This window comes from Folsomia candida, unplaced genomic scaffold (genome assembly GCF_002217175.1).
Source record: "Folsomia candida strain VU population unplaced genomic scaffold, ASM221717v1 Fcan01_Sc016, whole genome shotgun sequence".
NCBI classification, from domain to species: Eukaryota; Metazoa; Arthropoda; class Collembola; order Entomobryomorpha; family Isotomidae; genus Folsomia; species Folsomia candida.
Window position 1 is genome coordinate 1,269,399 of NW_019091208.1, and position 21,043 is coordinate 1,290,441.

The 21,043-nt window shown below is 36.0% G+C and overlaps 4 protein-coding genes and 1 long non-coding RNA gene across 5 annotated transcripts; 3 read left to right on the plus strand and 2 right to left on the minus strand.

Moving 5' to 3' along the window:
- Positions 1 to 1,879: 1,879 nt before the first annotated feature.
- On the plus strand, positions 1,880 to 5,023 carry LOC110856576 (retinol dehydrogenase 12). Its single transcript, XM_022105059.2, has 6 exons — positions 1,880 to 2,620; positions 2,942 to 3,049; positions 3,392 to 3,565; positions 3,660 to 3,876; positions 4,120 to 4,327; positions 4,785 to 5,023. Exons 1-6 carry the CDS (start codon positions 2,464 to 2,466, stop codon positions 4,956 to 4,958), a joined length of 1,038 nt encoding a protein of 345 aa, XP_021960751.1. The 5' UTR covers positions 1,880 to 2,463; the 3' UTR covers positions 4,959 to 5,023.
- A 3,453-nt stretch (positions 5,024 to 8,476) lies between these two features.
- On the plus strand, positions 8,477 to 11,790 carry LOC110856470 (retinol dehydrogenase 12). Its single transcript, XM_022104950.2, has 6 exons — positions 8,477 to 8,847; positions 9,543 to 9,650; positions 9,920 to 10,093; positions 10,376 to 10,592; positions 10,852 to 11,059; positions 11,464 to 11,790. Exons 1-6 carry the CDS (start codon positions 8,688 to 8,690, stop codon positions 11,635 to 11,637), a joined length of 1,041 nt encoding a protein of 346 aa, XP_021960642.1. The 5' UTR covers positions 8,477 to 8,687; the 3' UTR covers positions 11,638 to 11,790.
- On the minus strand, positions 11,666 to 14,235 carry LOC110856471. The gene is made up of 3 exons (XM_022104951.2): positions 13,547 to 14,235; positions 12,415 to 12,589; positions 11,666 to 12,034 (listed from the first exon to the last, which is right to left on the minus strand). The coding sequence occupies exons 1-3, from the start codon at positions 13,808 to 13,810 to the stop codon at positions 11,769 to 11,771; spliced, it is 705 nt and encodes a 234-aa protein (XP_021960643.2). The 5' UTR covers positions 13,811 to 14,235; the 3' UTR covers positions 11,666 to 11,768.
- A 1,642-nt stretch (positions 14,236 to 15,877) lies between these two features.
- Positions 15,878 to 17,023, plus strand: LOC118437796. The gene is made up of 2 exons (XR_004836360.1): positions 15,878 to 16,158; positions 16,427 to 17,023. It is a non-coding gene; the product is annotated as an uncharacterized LOC118437796 (long non-coding RNA).
- A 674-nt stretch (positions 17,024 to 17,697) lies between these two features.
- LOC110856551 (trypsin delta) lies at positions 17,698 to 20,334 on the minus strand. The gene is made up of 7 exons (XM_022105036.2): positions 20,174 to 20,334; positions 19,920 to 20,091; positions 18,885 to 19,038; positions 18,691 to 18,787; positions 18,467 to 18,627; positions 17,894 to 17,975; positions 17,698 to 17,810 (listed from the first exon to the last, which is right to left on the minus strand). Exons 1-7 carry the CDS (start codon positions 20,238 to 20,240, stop codon positions 17,752 to 17,754), a joined length of 792 nt encoding a protein of 263 aa, XP_021960728.1. The 5' UTR covers positions 20,241 to 20,334; the 3' UTR covers positions 17,698 to 17,751.
- Positions 20,335 to 21,043: the final 709 nt, after the last annotated feature.

A 21,043-nucleotide genomic window follows, 5' to 3' on the forward strand; every position in this document is an offset into this window, starting at 1 on the left:
AACGGAAATATTTGAATCGCAAACCAGTGAAACTAACTAAAAACAAACAGCTTTTTGAACCCATTGGATTGGATGGAGCAATTGTAACAATGTTCATTCTGTGTGGGAGCGCAATTTTGTTAGCTGGTTTGGCATTTCTGTTTGAAAATCGTTATCAGATTTTTGCCGTGGTGAAAAATTTGTTAATTTCGTGGGGTAGGACGTTGTCAAAGACTTGTTTGAAATGTAGGGGTATAAGGATCAAAAGGCTACCTCAATCTCGGAACAATACATGTATGTGAGTTAGTATGAAATAAGCACTCGCGTAGCTGAGTTCTCGATACACATGTCTTTAATTATAGCAGTGTCGAAGTAAATATGCAGTTGCAATAGTAATTCGTTACTTAATTAATTAGGAAAGCTCGAGAAAGTAATATATAATGGACTTTAATTTCTTTATGGCAAAACAAGTAGTTGTAATTAGCAATTGATCACGCTAACTTAATCTTAAATGGTATCGCGTAATTAATTTATTTTTATGTGACACTTTCAATGTTTATTCCGTAAAATATTGATTTACGGATTCTTTTTTGGACAATTATATTCTTACAATTTGTAGCAACAATTTTAATTAGGATTATTACTAATTAATTAATAACCTGCGTAATGGCTAAGCTTCCAGTGTACATTTTTAATATTGTATTAATTCACATGGTATAGTATTGCATAGAATTGTTGGTACAGTATTAATTGAGATCTTTACATATATTTAATTATAACTATTTACTTAGTATTTATATTTATTTAAATTAATATAATCAGAAGCTATATGTATCTGTTTCACACACTTACATATACATTATCAGTTGCAAATTAATGAAAATCTAATAACTGGCTGCTTACATAAAATAACCTGGCCTCGGTGCAGTACATGGTGCAAAACACAACACTACGATGCGAGGAGTATCGTGGGAAATATGTAAATTTGTGGATGTATGTACATATGCACTGGTACCGAGATTATGTACATGTGCAGCGTAATGTTTCCAACCGGAAAAGCCATCCTCCTACATACTTGATTTAATTCACGACAAAAATGCCTAAACTCATGTTTATGTAGTAACAACCAAAACATGTTTACACTCTTAAAAATGACTTTTTCACAGTCTGAATTCAATACGTGTTAAGTAATGTACATTGTTATATATACTCTTAGAAAACTGGTATTCAATCATTACCGAGCGAGTACATAAGTGACTCTATCCTTAGGGTAATTACTGTTAAGTAATGTTGTGGTAATGAAAAATTTACCACTAAGGAACAACTTACCACCAATCCGGTACGAATTTATTACCAGCACGGAGTATCTACATACGTGATTCTATTAGATTTGTAACAGTGTAGAAATAAGAACGCAGGATTGAGTTCTTGGAGTTATCTGTAATGGGGCTACGGCTTACTGGTAATACTAAAATCATTCAAATATGGTATCCATATGGTAAAAATATAATACTGACCTATTACTACACGGTATTACTTATGTCACATATGTGTCTCTGCACTGCTGTAAACTGCTTGGTATCATTTTAACCCTGGATTTCTAAGAGTATTCTACATTCATAAATCCAGAATGAGAACTTTACTTTTTATCAAGCTCCACCTCTGAAATAGTTTACGCTATATTAATTTCAGGGCATATCCACTTTTCGAAAAGTAACACAATTTCTAAGAGTGTGGAACATTTTTCAAAGGAAGTTCACCACTCGGACGATTCCACCGTATGCAAACTTGTGTAATAAATTACATAGGTAAGGCAATTAACATCAGGAAAATCAGACGGAAAGGACATATAACAAAGTGAAACAACCTTTGGTTCCACGTCAATGTCTACGTGACCACACATCCATTCATCTGGAATACTCGGCCGGCTCAGGTTTAACTAACTAACGAGGCTTAATTAACAAGGAACATTTTTAGCAGGAAAGTATATATTTTCACGGCATATTCTTATTAATTTGCACTGCATACATACTTCTCATTCCAAGTATGCAAATATGCACATTTTTCTATTAAGTAAGTAAAGAAAGTCAGACAGAGAAGGTGCACATCAAAGTGAGGCACGATTTATCCCCAGGAACGGATCAATTTCGGATTAAATATTGTTCTAAGGATCGTAATTACGGATTGGGATTTAAGGATTAATGTCAAAGTTTAATACTCAATTTCGGATTATATATTCTGGATTGTGGTTTAAAGGATTGAGAGTAGGATTTAAACATTAGTGTTGTCAATTTTAATGTCAATCTTTAACCCCAAGGGTTAAAATTTAATCCTCAATCTGAACACTTAATCCAGATTAAAGCTAATCCGTCAGCCTCTGGTGTTCTGTTAATACACAAATAAATTTAAACGATACTGTACAAAACACGTGTTAAAATCGGTGATAAATTAGTGCCTGGTAATAAAATCAAAGCTTGTTACCGGATGGGGACCCAGACTGAGAGTCGTGTCTTGCCCGGGCCTGGGTCAGGGGGTGCCAAATTAGTGAAATTTCTGACCTCCTGGTTCCGTGCAGTGCTCACTGTGTGGCGACCAAGCGCTCTGTACAGAGAATTTTGCAAGAAACCGGAGCCCTTTAAGGGTACAGCTTTACTCGAAATACACTTATGCATTTTAGGCTATTCACGTCAACTTTGTAAACCCCGTAAACCGCAACATCTTCTTATACCTGCGTAGATAGAGTTGCGAACTTTACATCGTAAATTACTTTTCGAAAATTCGTCTTCAAACGAATTTTCATTTCTCGCCTTTGTTTATATTTTCAAATCTTTCACGGCGCAGATCTCTTCGCAAGAATTTTGCGAAGATGTGTTGCGAGGTGACGGTGACGTGAATATCCTGATTGTTTCATTTTAATTTATTAATTTCACATAATTTACATACATGTAAAATTTTGAAACAGAATTGCCTAACAGAAACGGGGAAGTCGCCGTCTTAACGGGAGGAACGAGGGGGATTGGTTTACAAGTTTTGAAAAAGCTTGTTCAATCCAGATTTCATGTCATTATGGGTAAGAAATTAGCATAAATTTAATACACCACGTGCTTAAGTAGCCGAAACGTCCCACTTATCTCCAAATGTCGTTTTTTAGTTGAGATTTCAGCTAGTTAGTCCACGGTGCGGTGAAAATCAGTCGGATGTTTCGGCTAAATAAGTGGGAACCTAAGTCTGGTTCGTGGCATTTATAAATAAACTGCATTAATATTTCACGTTAAAATATGATATTTAACTGTTTTCATTCCGAACCTACATATAAATGCATCTAATTTGCATATCTAAATACATATGTAAATATGCAATTGTGCACAATTTGTTGACACAATAAATTTATATCGTATGTTTGCATGTAAAGGTTGTCGCTCTCGGATTGCTGGAGAAAAAGTGATCGCATCCATTCGTGCCGAAGGTGTCACAACGGGATCCTGTCAGGCGTTGGAATTGGATCTAAAATCACTCAAATCTGTGCAAACTTTTGCTGCTAACGTATTAAGAGAAGCGGATCGAATCGATTTGCTAATTAGTAACGGTATGCATCCCGAATAAAAATTATTTCAACCGCTTTCGGGCAGAAATTTGGCATGATTTTCTCATTTTCTGCGCTAAAATATTTGGAATTGCAGCTGGAATCATGTTTTCGACGTATGAAATAACAGAAAACGGATGCGAGTCACACTTCCAAGTTAATTACTTGTCCCACTTCGTCCTCACTAATTTACTGCTGCCAAGAATTAAGGAAACTTCCAGAAGAAGCGATAAGCACGTGGCTTGTCGAATCGTAAATGTCTCATCGGACGCCAGCTATGGGGGACAGATCGACCTTGATGAGTTGGAAAAATGGTAAATACGAAATTTTAGCATTTGGAATTTTGAATTTTTTGTATGTTGTGGTAATTGTAAGTTTCAATTTTATCCTGAGTTCCACGTGCTGATCTGTTAAATAAGTGCAAGAAAGTGGTTTACTTTTTGACATATTTGATATTTTTCGTAATTAAAGTTCTGAAATTTTTAGTTGTTTTGTAATTTTTATTTTCAATTTTATCAATTAACCTTGTTTACATAAAAATCTGTTTTAAATTCCAGCAAAGTCTACATGTCCACAAAAGCATACGGGGATTCGAAATTATGCCAAGTTTTACACACTCGTTATTTGGACACAATACTCCGATCGGAAAAACACATCAAGGTGAACGTTTTAGCTGTTCATCCCGGAATAATCGTGTCCGATTTGTGGGATAACTTACCACGTGTCGTTCTCGCTATTGCAAACGCGGTCAAGGGAATATTTCAAGTGAGTAGTGTTTATTAAAAAAACTCATCAATTAAAACAAATTACAAGAAAATGTGTTAATTCGGGAATGATGAATATAAGTACTAATCATGATGTGGGAGAAGGAATTAAGTGGGATTATTATAACTATTTAATTAGAAAAAAACTCAAACACCCATAATTTAACGTTGCATTATATTTGGAAATATAAAAATTTTCGGCGAGAAAATGTCTTTTTTGACACAGGTAAAATCTATAAAAATGCTTCCAGATTTTACGCCTAATGGCAAAATCGTGAAAATCATAACCATTCAGTTACAAAAATTGTATCCCTCGTGCGCAATTACTACAATTTTTCAGAACGACTTTAGTCCTCTTGCCGAATTAAACAATTTCTTATGAGAAAACGACGATTGTTTTTGTAACGAATAAGATTATATAACGACTTCAACGTATTTTTTTATTAATCTGTCCAAAGACTACTGAGGACGGTGCCAACACAATAATTTACACCGCATTATCCCCAAAATTGGAAGGAATCGGAGGAGTTTACATCGCAAATTGTGAAATTGTCCCACCAAATCAGCAAGTTGAAAATGTCCACGTGCAGCAACAATTGTGGGAAAGATCGCTCGAACTGGGAAAAATTTAATTGTAAAATAATAAATAATAACAAAACAACGCGAATAAATGTAGCCACTCTGCCGCCCGAACTTACTTTTGCTCTATTTCTTACTCTTTTATTAAAACATTCAGGTACAGTGAGGTACACACAATACGACACAAAGTTAATGAATTGAAAAAAAACTAGGAATTAGAAATTTTAACTCGTTCCCATTCCGCCGTCCATGCAAAATTTTTTGTTAATCAAGATGATAATCCAGGGTAACTTGGAAATTCCAAGTTTGGGATCACACACAAATTTCCTCCCCTTAGCGCCGAAGGGGTGTGACACAACGCTTGATAACTTAATTTCACTCTATTTCAGCTGTAGATTAAGTTTCACTAAAAATCTCACTTTTCCCCGACCACACCCCCTGGCGCCATGGGATGTGGGCCCATTGACCCCAAAACATGATAGGATCCTCCCTATGGGGTCATATCCATGATTGCGAAAACCGATTTCGATTATCGCGATCCGTTCTCCCGTTATCCTGCTGACAGACCGACGGACAGACAAAGTCTTCGCATAAAGTAGCTGAACCTACTGAATTAGTACTACATACCACACTGTTATAAATATTTTTGACCATGTCACATATGTAATCCAGTGATAGCCGGTAAACATGAAAAAATTGACATTATTTAGAGTTTAGTCGTGCACATATACATACATATTTGTACGTTCGTTACACATGCGCTCTACAAATTTTGCACAGCTTTGCATTTATAAATTTTGCACAAATTCTACATACCTCTTGATTGTGTCATCATCTTTTTAACTCAGCCTTGAGTAAATTTTATTGATTTTTATTTAGAGTGCGCATCCATGCGCAAAAACATGTGTCACAGACACACATTCCAACTTGCAAATTGATGAAAATCTACATAACAACTTGTTGCTTAAATACGTAAAATAACCTAACGCACGGTGAATTCAGTCACAACTCGAGTCGTTGGAAATATGGCGGGACAATTGTGGATGTATGTACATATGTATTAGTGCTGCGATGACGTCTGCATTGTAATCTTTGCAACTGGAAAAGCCATCCGCCTTGAAACTTGTCTTAATTCAACCTACAACAAGATATTTGCACTCTTAATAATGAGTCTTTCGCAGTTTGAGTTCAATAATTATGTACAAAGCATATTTCAAGTAAGCCACATTGTTAGAAATAATACGTACATGTGTGGTCGGGCAGGTATTTTCTCGGAATTATGTAAATCGGCCACCGCTTACATACAATGCTACGGTGTGAAGTGTAACCTTAAGATTTGGTTAAAATTTAAAAATTGCTGCGTGGTCCTGGTCAATACAATCAATTTTTCTTGGTGCGAATTAGTCAAAATATTTTATTTAGATCAAAGTTGGAAAAATACATAAGCCATTTTTATCCACCGGGAGCTGCAAAATTAATCCGCCTTCGCTTCCCGGAAGGAAAAAAATCGCCCATTTTTCCCACTTTAACGTATGTAAAAATGTTGATCAATTCCAACCATCGCACAAACGCCCTCAAGAGAAACGTTGATTTGGACCACACAATTTTAAAATTTCAACCAAATCTTACAGAGGGTTACACTTGACACCATCGCATTCTACTTTTTTCGCAATATGTACACTGCGACCCACAAAACAAGGACACCTAGGATTTTTTCCAATTTCTCAAAGGCCCTTCAAAATACTTATGTGCTTCTTTCACCATTAAGTACTACGGTCCCTGGTAGTCTTGTTGCAAAGTTTCGTTAAAATTGATGCAGGGGCGGGGTAGTTATCTAATAATATGTCAAAATCAGGTGGCTCATAAAACAAGGACAGGTTTGGAAGTATTTACATTTTAGCCAGTTATTTTGTATTTTATCAATTCTCTTCCACAACAATACTCAGTATAACTACCCACTTTATTGATATCAGAAATAAATCGACGATTCATTGACGCCACGTGCTTATTGACATGACTGATTGGTATTGAATCACGTGCATCAATGATTCCTTGTTTGTGTTCGGAACCTGTTAAACACGGCTTAGTATTAGCATAAACTAGTCGCGACTAATATCCCTAAATAGTTTTAATCGGATTTCGATCAAAATATGTCAATGGCCAAGCCAGAATGTCGATATCGTTGTCTTTGGACCATTTCATTGATCACCGAGGAGCATAATATGGGGTATTATCTTGTTGAGACTGCCACATTTTCAACCTAATTTTTGTTTCAGAAGAAGCAATTGTTCTTCTGAAATGATCTAATAACCTTCTGAGTTCAAAGTAGTCGGAACAACACGATATTAAACCCCATACCATAAACCCCGGGATCATGACACCACCTCCCCCGGTCTGTCTGTGGTAAATTTAAGTTTTGTTGCCTAAGGTCATGAAAATGATACTTATTCCTATCAGGACAATCCAATGTGACTCGGTTTTGTTCCTAAATATGATGTTGCTCGGCTTAGGGGTCCATGACATTCGATCTTTTGCCCACTGCGATCGAACATCTTTGTGCTTCCGGGAAATCTCACGCTTTTTCATCATTTTCCTTCTGCAGAGGATCGGGAAAGCACGCCGGACTTTATTTGGCCTTGATTTCTCGGAAAGAGGCTTGAAAACCACTATAGTCTGGTTTGCCATCACAAAGGAGTTGCCTGAGCGACGGAGAATGATAGATTTTTCGCTCTGCATCATCGGAGGCATGCCCCATTGCTTGTTTGTTCCACCGGAAGTGGTCTCTTTGGCATTGAACGTTACTACGGAATGTCGCCTGACAATTACGTGCTTCGCAAATTTCCAAATACCCCTTCTATTCGCAAGTAAAGTTCTACTTTGTCCCTCTGCCACATGGCCTGGAATTTACCCCTCGCCATGACATACCTTCTAAAGAAAAAGTTTAATCTACACCGACTCTAGACCAAAATATCACAAACATACTGACGATAAAATTTCTGGTTCAAAGTCAATAGATTTCGCCCTGTGGAATAACAAACATCTTGTTTTTTGGGATATGTCCTTGTTTTATGGGTCACGTGAATTTTATATTTTTGTAGATTCCCAAGTTGTATGATTATGAAACAAGATGAAAAGTTGCGACAAGACTTCTACCCACCGCAGTACTTAATGGTGAAAGAAGCATATAATTATTTTGAACGGCCTTTGAGAAATTGGAAAAAATCCTAGGTGTCCTTGTTTTGTGGGTCGCAGTGTACTACTTTCAGACTGCATTCAGTTTTCGAAAGGTACCCACATTTCTAAGGGTGTGAAACACTTTTCGAAGGAAACGCAGCATACAAGGACTTCTGCTTTGTGCAAACTTACATACATATGTAACAAATTGTATAATTTTTCTGCAATACTCGGTTTAGCTAACTACACGGTATTAACAACAAACTTAAGCAGGAAAGTATGTACATATTTGCAACAATGGCATATTAATTTGCACTATATACATACATACTTCTCATTCCAGGTAAATATGTACATATGTATGTAAATTTGCACACTTGTCTATTCTATTTAGTACGTGACGAAAATCAGGCAAGGTAAGGCGGCATAATTGGTCAACAGGAACTGGTCCAATTCCGATTTAATATTCATGATTGTGATCACGAATTAAGATTAGGATTAAGGGATTAATGTCAGTCTTTAATCCCTAGTGTGAATACTAAAGTTTAATCCTTAATTTCGCTAATAAAGATTGTCTAGTAATACATAAAATCAGAACTTATCACCGGATGGGGACCCAGAGTGGGAGTCGTGTCTTGCCCGCGCCTGGGTCAGGGGGCGCGAAATTAGTGAAATTTCTGACATCTTCTGTCCGTCTAGGGCTCACTGCGGTGTGGCAACCAAGAGCTCTGTACAGAGAATTTTACAAGAAGCCGGAGCCTCTCAGGGGTATAGCTTTTTTTGAAAAATAAACACTTTATTCTATTTACGTCACCTTTGTGAACCTCGTTTCGTAACTTTGCGATCAGAATCTTGATTTTATTACGACTTATCAGGGTATGCTACATACCCCGGGTTTTTGGGGTATTGGGGTGTTCCGGGTTTTGGGGTAGCAAATTTGAGCAATACCTACCCCGGGTAGTCGGGGTTTTCAAATTCTACAAAATATCATAACAGGGCATTACTAGCAATTCAACAAATTAATTATTAAAAAAATATAATTAATACGCAGTTTTGTTGCGAAATTACTGAAAAACTGATTTTTTTCATTAATTTCTGAACTTAATACATACATGAGACACTGACTCAATTTGCCCCCAAAACCCCGACTACCCGCAAAACCCAGGTAAAACACCGGGGTATGGGTTTTCAGTAGCAAAACCCCGGGGGTTTCCTTACCCTGCGACTTATGTCGTACGACTTATGTTTACTTGTAAACAGTTTTTCGTAAACTCATCGTCACGTGAATTATGATTTTTCTTTGTATGATTTTCGTTTAAAAGATTTCCTTCCTGACACAGTTTCGTAAAGTTGTGTTGTTGATAAAGTGGTTGCGAAGCCATGCTTTGATTGACGTGAATATTTATGTGCAGTGCTTTATTGTATATCACTAATTGTACGTTTTACGTATAATTTTGCCACAGAATTGCCCAACCGGGCTGGCGAAGTCGTCGTCTTAACGGGAGGAACGAGGGGGATTGGTTTACAAGTTTTGACAAAGCTGCTGCAATCTGGATTTCATGTCATTATGGGTTAGCACAAATTTGCATACATCTAATATACCCTTAATTAACTGAAAATACCCACCAATTTTGACGCTACATACCTCCTAACGTCGTTTTTTAATAGAGATATCAGTCAGTTAGTACGAGGCATGGTCAAAATCAGGGAGAATTTTATGCCGAAATACAATTCGTTGAAATTATCAAAAAATTGTGAAATTTGATCAGATTTTAAAAATTTTTTAATCCAAATCAATAAAATGTGTGTATAAATTTGTCAATAATTCACATTTGTAAAGGTTGTCGATCCCTGCTTGCTGGAGGAGAAGTGATCGCTTCCATTCGGGCCGTAGGTATCACAACGGGATCGTGCCAAGTGTTGGAGTTGGATCTCAAGTCACTCAAATCTGTGTACACTTTTGCTGCGACCGTGCTTCAAGAAGTGGATCGGATCGATTTGCTAATTAATAACGGTATTTATTTACTAACTACCAGGACATGCACACTCTTAACAATTGTGTCACCATTTAAAAAAATAAATATACGTGCCTAAATTCTAACTAAATATATAAATTAAACTCCAAATTAATATCAACATTTACATATCGGATAAAGAGTAAAGCTTATATACTCATAGGTTTTTAAAGCATTTTTATTTTTATAATTTCCAAACGGGTAACATTATTTCTTAGAGTGCAGCGACAACAACAAATTTTGCAACGATAAATTATTTACTCGAATTTTCGACATTTCAGCCGGGGTCATGTTTTCTCCTTATGAAATAACAGAAAATGGATACGAGTCCCAGTTCCAGGTTAATTACTTGTCCCACTTCGTCCTCACTTCTTTACTGTTGCCACGAGTTAAGGAAACGTCATTACGAGTTGATAAGCACGTGGCTTGTCGAATCGTAAATGTCTCCTCCGTCGCCAACTATGGGGGAAAGATCGACTTTGATGAGTTGGAAGAATGGTAAATGCGAAATTTTATGTTTGTGAATAGAATTCGAAATTTTGAAATTTTTCGTATTATGGCAATTCCAAAATTGTAAGTGTATTTTGTGGTAATTTTAAGTTTACCCTGAGTTTCACCTGCTTTTAACCAATTGAAAGATAGTGGTTTCGTTTCTACATTTTTATATTGTACGTATTTTAATTGAAATTCTTAAATTTTTTAATATTTGTTACATAAGTTTTAATCTCCAATATTGAAAATCTGTTTTTAATTCCAGCAAAGTTTACGTGTCCACGAAAGCATATGCCGATTCGAAATTATGTCAAATTTTACACACTCGTTATTTGGACACGATTCTCCGATCGGAAAAACACATCAAGGTGAACGTTTTAGCCGTTCACCCCGGAACAATCGTGTCCGAGTTGTGGGATAATTTGCCCCGTTTCATTCTGGTGATTGCAAACGCGGTCAAGGGAATCCTTCAAGTGAGCAATGCAGATATTTACTACCTCAACGATTTTCACTACAAGAAAATGCATTAATTCGGAAACCTTACGTAGCAGAACCCGTTTTACAAGAAAAAAACGAAACAACCAAAATTTTATATTGTGTTATTTCGAAAAATGCCAAAATTTACGACAAGAAAATCCCTAAATTTAACGTTTCCTGGAGCAATCCCTCAAAATTCTAACATTTTATGATAAAAAATCACGAAAATCAATCAACAACTTTTGTCTTCCTTCCGCAACTTGACTACAATTTTTCAGTTTTCCTTTCGAATTAAACCATTTCTTATAAACACATACGTAAACCCACAATTTTTTGCATACGTTGGGAATCAGAACGTTAATGATTCTTAGGGAATTTATTTTAATTGATCTCTCCACAGACTACGGAGGACGGTGCCAACACAATAATTTACACCGCATTATCCCCAAAGTTGGAAGGAATCGGAGGAGTTTACATCGCAAATTGTGAAATTGTCCCACCAAATCAGCAAGTTGAAAATGTCCACGTGCAGCAACAATTGTGGGAAAGATCGCTCGAACTGGGAAAACTTTAATTGTCAAATAATAATAAAAAAGTACAAAAAAATTTAGCGACTCTACTTATTTATTTGTTAAAACATTGAAATATAATATCACACAATGTTAGTGAATTTTTTAAAAAACTTAAAATTTTAAATTAAAAAAATCATAAAATTTTAACGCGTCCACTGTCCGCCGTCCACGCCATGAATTTTTTAATCAAGACGATAATCAATGGTAACTTGGAAATTGGAAGTTTTTGATCACAGATGAATTTCCTCTTGTTTTTTTTCGTGAAATCGATGCAAAACCAAACAAGCTTGAAGTATGGCCAAGTCCCGATCACCGATTTATACTTGCCCAGCCGCAACTTGCACTTGGTTCGGTTGGTTAATTGACACGTTGTGGAGTTTGAGGTGCATGGGATTGAATCTGTAAAAAAGAATTGGAAAATATACAAAGTGTGGTAAAAAAAAAAATGACGCGTGATTAAGTTATGATTAAGCTATGGATAAGGTATCAGTGTTTGATAAGGATAAAACAATTAATAATTCTGAATTGGTAATATTTTGTTAACTATGTAAATAGCGTTAGCTGCTTTATGTGATAACTTTGTCCGTCCGTCAGTCCGTCTTTCATGATATTACAAGAACTCCCCAACACAATCAAACCCCACTTTCTCCATGGTACCGATAGTTATAACCTTTGAACCTAAATAGATCGACCTCTAAAATGGGGTCAAGCTCAACGTCAACCGCCAAGTTTGACGATTATCGTTTTTACACATTCTTGTACATAAATAACTTGCTCACTTATTTGATAATGCGATGCGAAGTTAATCGAGCCCCCTGGATACGCCGTCGTGTTAAACCAGACCGTCATTATATTTCCCGTCGAAGTTACGACCGGTTTTGCAGGATCCGACGCTTGCAGTTGACCCTGCCATCGTCCCAGATTAGTTCCACCTGGATAAGTCCCGTCATAAACCTGTGCAAAAATTTATTCGCGAAAGTAAGATAAAAATTTATGTAAAAATTATGCACAGCCGGGAAGGATGCAATGAGAACATTAATTCTCAAGAATACATAACTTATGTATTCTTATGTATACTTATGTATAGTGTACTTATGTAACATAAGTACACTTTTTAGAGGGACACAACACTCTAAAAAATAAAGCAATCTTACCATTTCGAAAAGTAAATGATTTACATAAATTCTATATGAAATTCTTCTAAAAACTAGACCCACTCTAAATTATGAATTAACTAAACGTTATATAAACACATACAAACTAACTCCAGAGTTAATTACTATGCTCTGGACTCGGTATGCACACTCAAAATAAAAATTTGTCGAATCAACACCGCCGGTGTCAATATATAACTTAACCGCCTTGGTTACAATGTTGAATCCGAGTTACGATGATTTTGATACCGGCAGTTATAATGTTATGACCGGACGGAAAAAATTCATTACTACTCGGAATCACAATTGTAACCAAGGCGGTTAAGTCATATATTGACACAGTTTTGTTTTGAGTGCATACACATACACACTCTAAATAAAAGTAAGTAAAATTTACTCATGGGTGAGTAAAAAAGAGGATGCCACTACAAAAAATGTAAAATTTATCCAAATCCAAAGTTTGTCTAAAATTGGGTAAAATTTATCCAACACGTGGATAAATTTTGTTCAACATCGGATAAATTTTACCTCTTGGTTGTGTGACACAACTTGTGTCATCCCCTTTTTTTATACAACCTTGCGTACATTTTACGTAATTATAATTTCTAATTTTTATTTACAAGTGTCTAAAGTTTAGTTTACTTAATTTAGAGTGCAATTATTACAAAAAAGGTAAAATTACAGTGAGCAAAAAAATTATTTTTTTCACTTATTTTTTTTGCTAACTGTATTTTGAAAACTGTATTCACGCAGTAACCTCCACCCTGTCGAGACCTGCGACCAGAGAATAGCTGTCCATCGTCCAAGTAATCGTGTCACATTCTCCGGGGGCTTGAATCGTCCAGAAAAAATCCCCACAAATTGTCCCGTTCCACACGGGAGAGGGGAACGGGGGCTGGGTTATGTTACCCGACGGAGCCGTAAGTACCGTGGGGGGCGGATTTACACAGTTCATCATCTGTGAATTGACAACTTTTACACCACTGAAAAGTATTATTAACACGATAGAGAAAAATCCCATAATTCAGATTTTTTTAAAATTTGGAGTCGTTTCCAAACTAAAATTTGCAATTAAATCAGCGCCAAAGCTGTGTCAGACTTATTTCACTTGACCAAAAATAGAGTTTTTAGAAAGAACTTTTTCACATTCGTCGCATTTACACGAAAGAATTAATATTTTTTGATTCTTAAGAAATTTTAATTCTACTTCCTGCTTAAAACATTTATATTTGTAACGTTTTTATCACAAGAGCAATTTATCACAATATTTATGTATGAAATAAATACGTAAAAAAATTAACGTTGGGCCTGATTTTGCAATAAATTAAATCTTCTACACTAAATTAATTTAGTGCAGAATATGTAAGCGTCTGATTTGTTTTGACCACCATATTATCGAGCTTATACATAAATGCATTGTGCACTTTTCAGAGTGGCAGCAACTGATCGGAAGACAATGCATCGCCGAGACAATGCCGTGGAAAAAAAAGTTGTGCAGGGTTCTTCCGCAATAAATTTAAATACGTAATTAATGTGGTTACACAATTTTGCATAGTTGCCAATTTTTCCTGTCAATCTGATACGCTAAATGCGGTGGTAAAATCGGTAATAAAATCACTAGATTAAAACTGCAAAACCGCAATATTTCGGTAATAATATTTAATTGTAGATATATTTTTTAATTGTTTTTCTAGATGTTTAGTTTGATGCGGGTGAAAATAAAATTGTGCATTTCTTTATGCTGTGAAAATTTGGCTGGTGAAAAATTCACACTTTGTGTAAATTAGATTTGCAAATATTTTGCAATACAAAAAAACAGGGATCGAACCCTAATTTTGTTGTCTACCTGCATCTTCAAGCATTGATTGCTACTAGAAAGATTATCTTCTGAATCTTAGATTGACATGTAATAAGTAAATAAAAGTTGCGATGTAGAATGATTAATGATTGGTAAAAAATCATTGAATTGATTGGAATACTTATTCATTTGTCCTACAAATCTTTTAGCGATCAGACATGACAATAATACTTTTAAATTAAAATCTTCCTAAGCTACATATGTAAGTATTTATCTATTAACGGGTCTATATTATTCACATCAGATTAATTACGCTTGAGATGCGTGCTGATTACTTATGATGGAGGAGGATTTCTATGGCAAAATACACTCCATTAGAGGACGTGCATATATGACGTCAAAAAAATGGTAGGTGGTTTTAAGTGGCTGAAATATCCGACGCATGTTTAGTTTAACGTAACATAGTTAGGATACGGAAGGGGTGGATTGGTGGTAAAAAAAAATGATTTTTTTTGATGACGCAATATGTGCACGTTCCTTTGTTGCAAGCATGCAGTGATGCATAAAATCGTATACGTTGATACAGTGTATTCGCCTTTATGTATTAATTCTTACTATCTGTTTCTACGTTTTAAATAAATAAGTTCTAAAATTTACAGATAATTTACATATGCAGTATATTTATGTAAATATATGGATAAATATTAATATCTCGTTCGGCTCGTTCGGCTAATGTACTCCACGTGATGAACTCAGAGAGCGTGAAACGGTATTTAATACCAGTTTTCTAAGAGTGTACATACAACAATTCTGAGTTTACTTTCGATTTAATAACGAATTAATGGTGAATTTATTTTCAAAAAGCTTACACAATTTTTAAGATTGTGCCTAATGCAACTAAAGCATTGTATACCTCTGCTATATAATCAGTGGCCGCGGAAGCTGTGGGGACATTAGCATTTTAGTATAGGAGAGTAGGGGCGGTGGTTTGCGTCACATGCGGACATCCAATACCCATGGGGACATTGTCCCCCTCTCCCAACGCCACCGCAGCCACTGTTTATAAGTGAGCATTTCTCTTCAATTAATTACCTTCTCATGTTTTCCTGACTTATTAAACCGACTTCATCCATGCAAAACTACGCTTGATACATACCTAAAATGCAGAAATTCCGTTCCCACGGTTCCCACGTAACAAAATTTACTTCTTAATTACTACATATGCGCGTATGTACATATTTAGTAACGAATATAAATACTTTCAGTTCCATTTGTTAATGGTATCCTGTATCAGTCAAGCATCCTCATCCACAAAACTTCGATACAGTCATACATCCCTACCGATTCGGTTATAAATTTGTTTCCACCGAGAATACATAGTTCACAAATCGAGAAATTCATAAGTATGTATGTAATCTGTCCTAAATTTATAACCCAACAGTTGATACATATTTATGCATATCTTTATGCACCTCCTGGTTTTAATCGAAACAGAATTATTTTCAGTGTCATGTTACTAAACGATAACTACCATCGTTCCGGTGGAGTCGCACATACAGGGTGGTTTAAATGTCAGGTTACAAAGGAAAATTTTTCAATGGGAAAAATTCGTAAATTTCCATTAGTTACGGATTTGAGATTGAGATTTTTATTAATTTTTATCAGAACTTATGGAACACTGAAGACGAAATTCTTAAAATATTGAATTTCAGAGGCAAAATTTCGGTAACTAACGGAGATTTGCGAATTTTTCCCATTGACAAATTTTCCATTGTAACCTGACATTTGAACCACCCTGTATGTAAATTTGTACGCCGGGTGGTAATAATTTAATGCCAGTTGTCTAAAAGTGTCTACAAACTTGACGAGATCATGTGGCCCATTCTGCCACTCGTTTTATCCACGCTGTTATGCATTGTCACCATAATTCCGGTTACCCTAATCATACTTTTCTTCCAAGTGGTGCGCCTCCTCGTCGAGCTGGACGCCGAATTCCGCTTACCGACTTTATTCAGGAGTTTTTCTTTCTGAAGAGAAAACCAAGCAGTGATAAATATATCACTAACAATTAAATATTTGTGTAAGTTACACCGGGATTTTTTGAGAATTACATACATCAAAACATAAAATTGTAAATGTTTCTCTTTTACTTTATGAAATTTTGGCGAGTGCTATAATTTAATATTTATGTTTAACGAAGTCTTACACTATTAGAAAAATCAAATTTGAAAAAAACCCATTCAAGTCGACAGAACGTAAAATTCGCCAGTAATGAAAAAAAAATATTTTTTTTAGAATCTAGAACAAAATTATGACAAATAAAAATAAAAACAAATAAAAAATATTTAGATCTATGAATAAACGATGACAACCGATAATATGTATAAATCCGCCATTTATGACAAAAATATTCTAGAAAAATTATCATAAAATAAATAAATACATATAAAAAGTTCTAACATTAACATGTATCGATACTCTCTATATGAATACTTAGCTAATTAATAAATATGCTCTTATTACGAATTGAATTAAATATGTACATGTATGTATAAAAAATATTAAAATATGTTCTTTATTAATTCCAAATTAATTTTATGCGCAGAGCAAGCTTAAATTGTATTTATTAAGTGTTTCTAAAAACCATCAGCTACATACAAAAAACATGTCAGAAAAGTTGACCAGTAGTCGAAAATTCAAGGACAGCATAATCTTAATATTAGGCTGACATAAAGCGCAATTAAAAAAAACACTCGATTACGTTCTAAATGCTTTAGTGATAAACCATCATCACGTAATATATTTAAAATAATGCTCTGTTTTTAGTGATAACGTTTTGGGAAAAAAGAGGATACAAGTGAAAAACTCTGGTCCTAAGCGCATGTGAATTCGTTATTAAAAAAACATTTGATTGATTATTTCAGCATCATTGGAATAAGTCGCATTCGCCTGCATTTTTTAAAGAAAATGTGTAGTTAACTAGTTCTTCGAGTATTAGAATTTCGGCAGACTACTTTCATATATTTACTTCGTGCACTTTTAGATTGTCATAAGTAGTATTTTGATTTATAGATGAAGCATGATTGGCATTTAAAAAAAACACGACGGAATTCAATTGGTTAATTTCACTTTATTTTTTTAATATTCCCCACGATCGAAAATTATTAACAAGCATCAATGTGATTCTGCACGCTCCCAACAAACGTGTAAACCCCGGGGTAGTCTGGAGCAAAGAAATATAAATTTTAACCATCTTTAAGGTAGGCAAAAGTCTAAGATAATTTCAACGCGACAAAGTAAACTTACTTGGGTCGGCACAACTCGGTTGTCCCCAACTTACAATTCCAAATTGAACACCTTCCATCACAAAAGGCCCTCCAGAGTCACCCTAAATTGTTTAACCAAATATCAACTTATTTCACATATCTGAGGAGCAATTCAATTGTAATTTACTCTATACGTAAGCACAAATTTTTATTCGAAATATATGCTTACGCCTTGCGAAAATTACAATTAACTCGTCACAGAATTACGAACTAATTTAGAATGGACGTTTCGCAAAAGAGACCTTGGAGGACCTCGGACACAGGAAAATATCGTTGCCTCGGATTTCGCTTAGTTCTTAGCTTATCTACCACCGGAAGCTAGCCGACTTTAGCCCCACTTTCGAGTTTAGTTTCCGTTCGCTTGCCTCGGAACTCGCTGATCAGGAAGTAAGCGAAACTGTTTGTGTGTCTGAGGTCCCCCAGAAGGGTGAGGGACGGAATTTGGAAGCACGTGCCCACTCGAGTAACATTGAACGCGGGCTTATGTTCAGTTTGAACCCGCCCCTCCCCATTTTGAAGTAGAGAATAGTTCATGCATAGATTTGTAACGAACTTGACAAGCGTCTTTCCAGCCTACACCTAGGAAACCTGCACACATCATCGTATTTGTTATTAGCTTGGGAAGATATCCAGTCGCGCACTGTAACTGATGGACCACTGGAACCTGGATTACTTGCAGCAGGGCAGGTATTGGGCCATTATCCCAAAGACGTCCTTTAAGAAAAGTATCGTATTACAAAAAAGGTAGTATTTCAATTGATAGCTTAAGCCAAGCACCCCAGCCAGTAACCGTGCCAGGTGTTCCGGCAATTGGCCTCGAAGAACCCAGAGCTATCGTCTGCACTGCGGGACCCAACACGAAACTTGACTCTAACTGAAATACATAATTTATTGTCACGAATAGGAATAACAAAATTATATTTATGGGGGTTCAGACCACACTGCACGACCGCATGTCTTAGGTTACTTACGGTCAGGACTGACACGTCATAAGTCATAAGGAGTGAATTGAAGAGCGGATGCTGGCATATTGTTTTCACACTGATTACTTGCCCGCCTGCTTTATGGTAAGAGGATCCGGCCCGAACACTTAAAGTGCTAGCCTCTTTGCCATTGGTGCAATGCCTTCAGAATTAAAACTTGGTAATAATTTAATCAGTTGAAAATATATCGAAGAATATTTAATTCTTATGAATGTGCATACGTAGGGTTTCAGTTATGTATAGCTTTCAGATATGCTTTAAGAATGCCTGAAGAAGTCAATGTTGGTGAGAAGACAGTACGGTAGATGCTGATGAATGATGCGCATTTTCTCCAGCCTATTGATTTTCATTTACGCTCCTGATATGATTAGCAGTATTATGCAATTGCTACTGTGCAACTAAAGCATCTACTTACTAACATTCTTACAATGGAGGTCTCCCAATGTATGCTCACAGATTTGGACGAAATTAGTGTCAATCGATCACATATATAATTAGTATGAAATTTGCAAATATAGATATGTATTCGAGTTTTCTGCGTTTGGTGGCCAAAGCTGAAAAACAGTACTTGTACTGACGCTTGTTCGACACCCTTAATAAAAACCTAATCAATCAATCAATCAATCAAATGGAACTATCTGCCAATGCGCAGGTTTTGCGGAGATATTTGCATAAAAAGAGGAGAAAACGCACCAAAAGGCTGGCATATTTTTCATTTTCTAAATTTCCTGCGCATTTTTTCTGCTTTGAATGCAAATATCTCCGCCAAACCTGCGTATTGGCAGATAGTTCCATTTGCAAATTTCACACTAATTATATTTGTGATCGATTGACACTAGTTTGGTCCAAATCTGTGAGCATACGTTGGGAGACCTCCATTGTTAGTTAAAATCTACCTGACCAACCCACCCGCAGAGGTACGGACTTCGTGTTTTGAGACTTTTAACTACTGTCCCCAATTATTGATAGAACTGAAACTCGCGCGTTGTTGGGACCCATTGTATAAAATATTTAATTCCTTACGCTGCTGTCAGAACACGGTCTGGAGAAATGAGTGATCCTCCACAAAAATGCGCCCCATTGAATTGAAGGGAAACCTGGTATGGAAAATCTTCTATATTCGCTGGTTCTCCGCCAACGATTAGAATATTGTTTTCTATTCCTTTCCCATTGGTCGTAAAATTGGTTGGGTGACCTGGTCAAAACAACAATGAATAAAAGCTCTATTTATTAAAAACTATTCACGTTTATTACTACTACGCCTCATATTACCCTACCTTCCACACTTTGCGTATTTCCCAATAACGCGGTAAAAACTACGATGACAAAGGTAATTAATTTCATATCAAAATATAACTAGGAAATTATACCAAGTTAAAAAAGTGTATTATTAATTTCAGCAGCTCTGGCTTGTAGAATTGTCAAGTAATGTCTGATTTGTATAGCCGACAAGTGGGGGAATTTATATGCTTTCATCTTGGCTTAATTGCCATGGCAACTTCACCTCTGTCTTGATAACTGTGTGGCAGGTCGGACTGGGTGGACGAAGGGTCGTCGACAGCTTGGGATAAGCTTGACTCGATAAGCTCATAAATCCTCCTAAATCCTCATATGCTCATAAATTTGTACCTGTACTGGTACAAGTATGAAATTTATGACGTGGAATCAAAGGTTAAGAGATAAAAAATTCACAATACATCCATTAAATCGTAAACTGCATACCTAATCTTGCAGCATTTGCGGAGTCAGGTATGAAGCAGTATATATACCCTGCCCAATCCTTAATCCAGCAATCATACGTGATTCTAAAATAAATCCTTGCAATTAAAAGGAGTGGCATGACGTGAATTGAATGTGCCATTAACCAGGCTTAAGCTTCCAAGGTGCGAGCTTGGTGCAAAATGTATGAGCGTGAAGCATAAAATTTGAGATAAAAAGCGGGATTAATTGACACTGCTTAAATTGGCATAGCTTAAACCTCATAAATTAAACCTCCCCAGTTAACTGGAATTACACTAGTACGTAGGGCTGCCAATGCGTTCGAGTCAACTCATTCGACTCATGAGTTACTGAGTTCGAGTTGAGTTTAAGGTGAAACTCCAACTCGACTCATTTCAAATTAAGTAACTTCAACCTTTGAGGGTTAT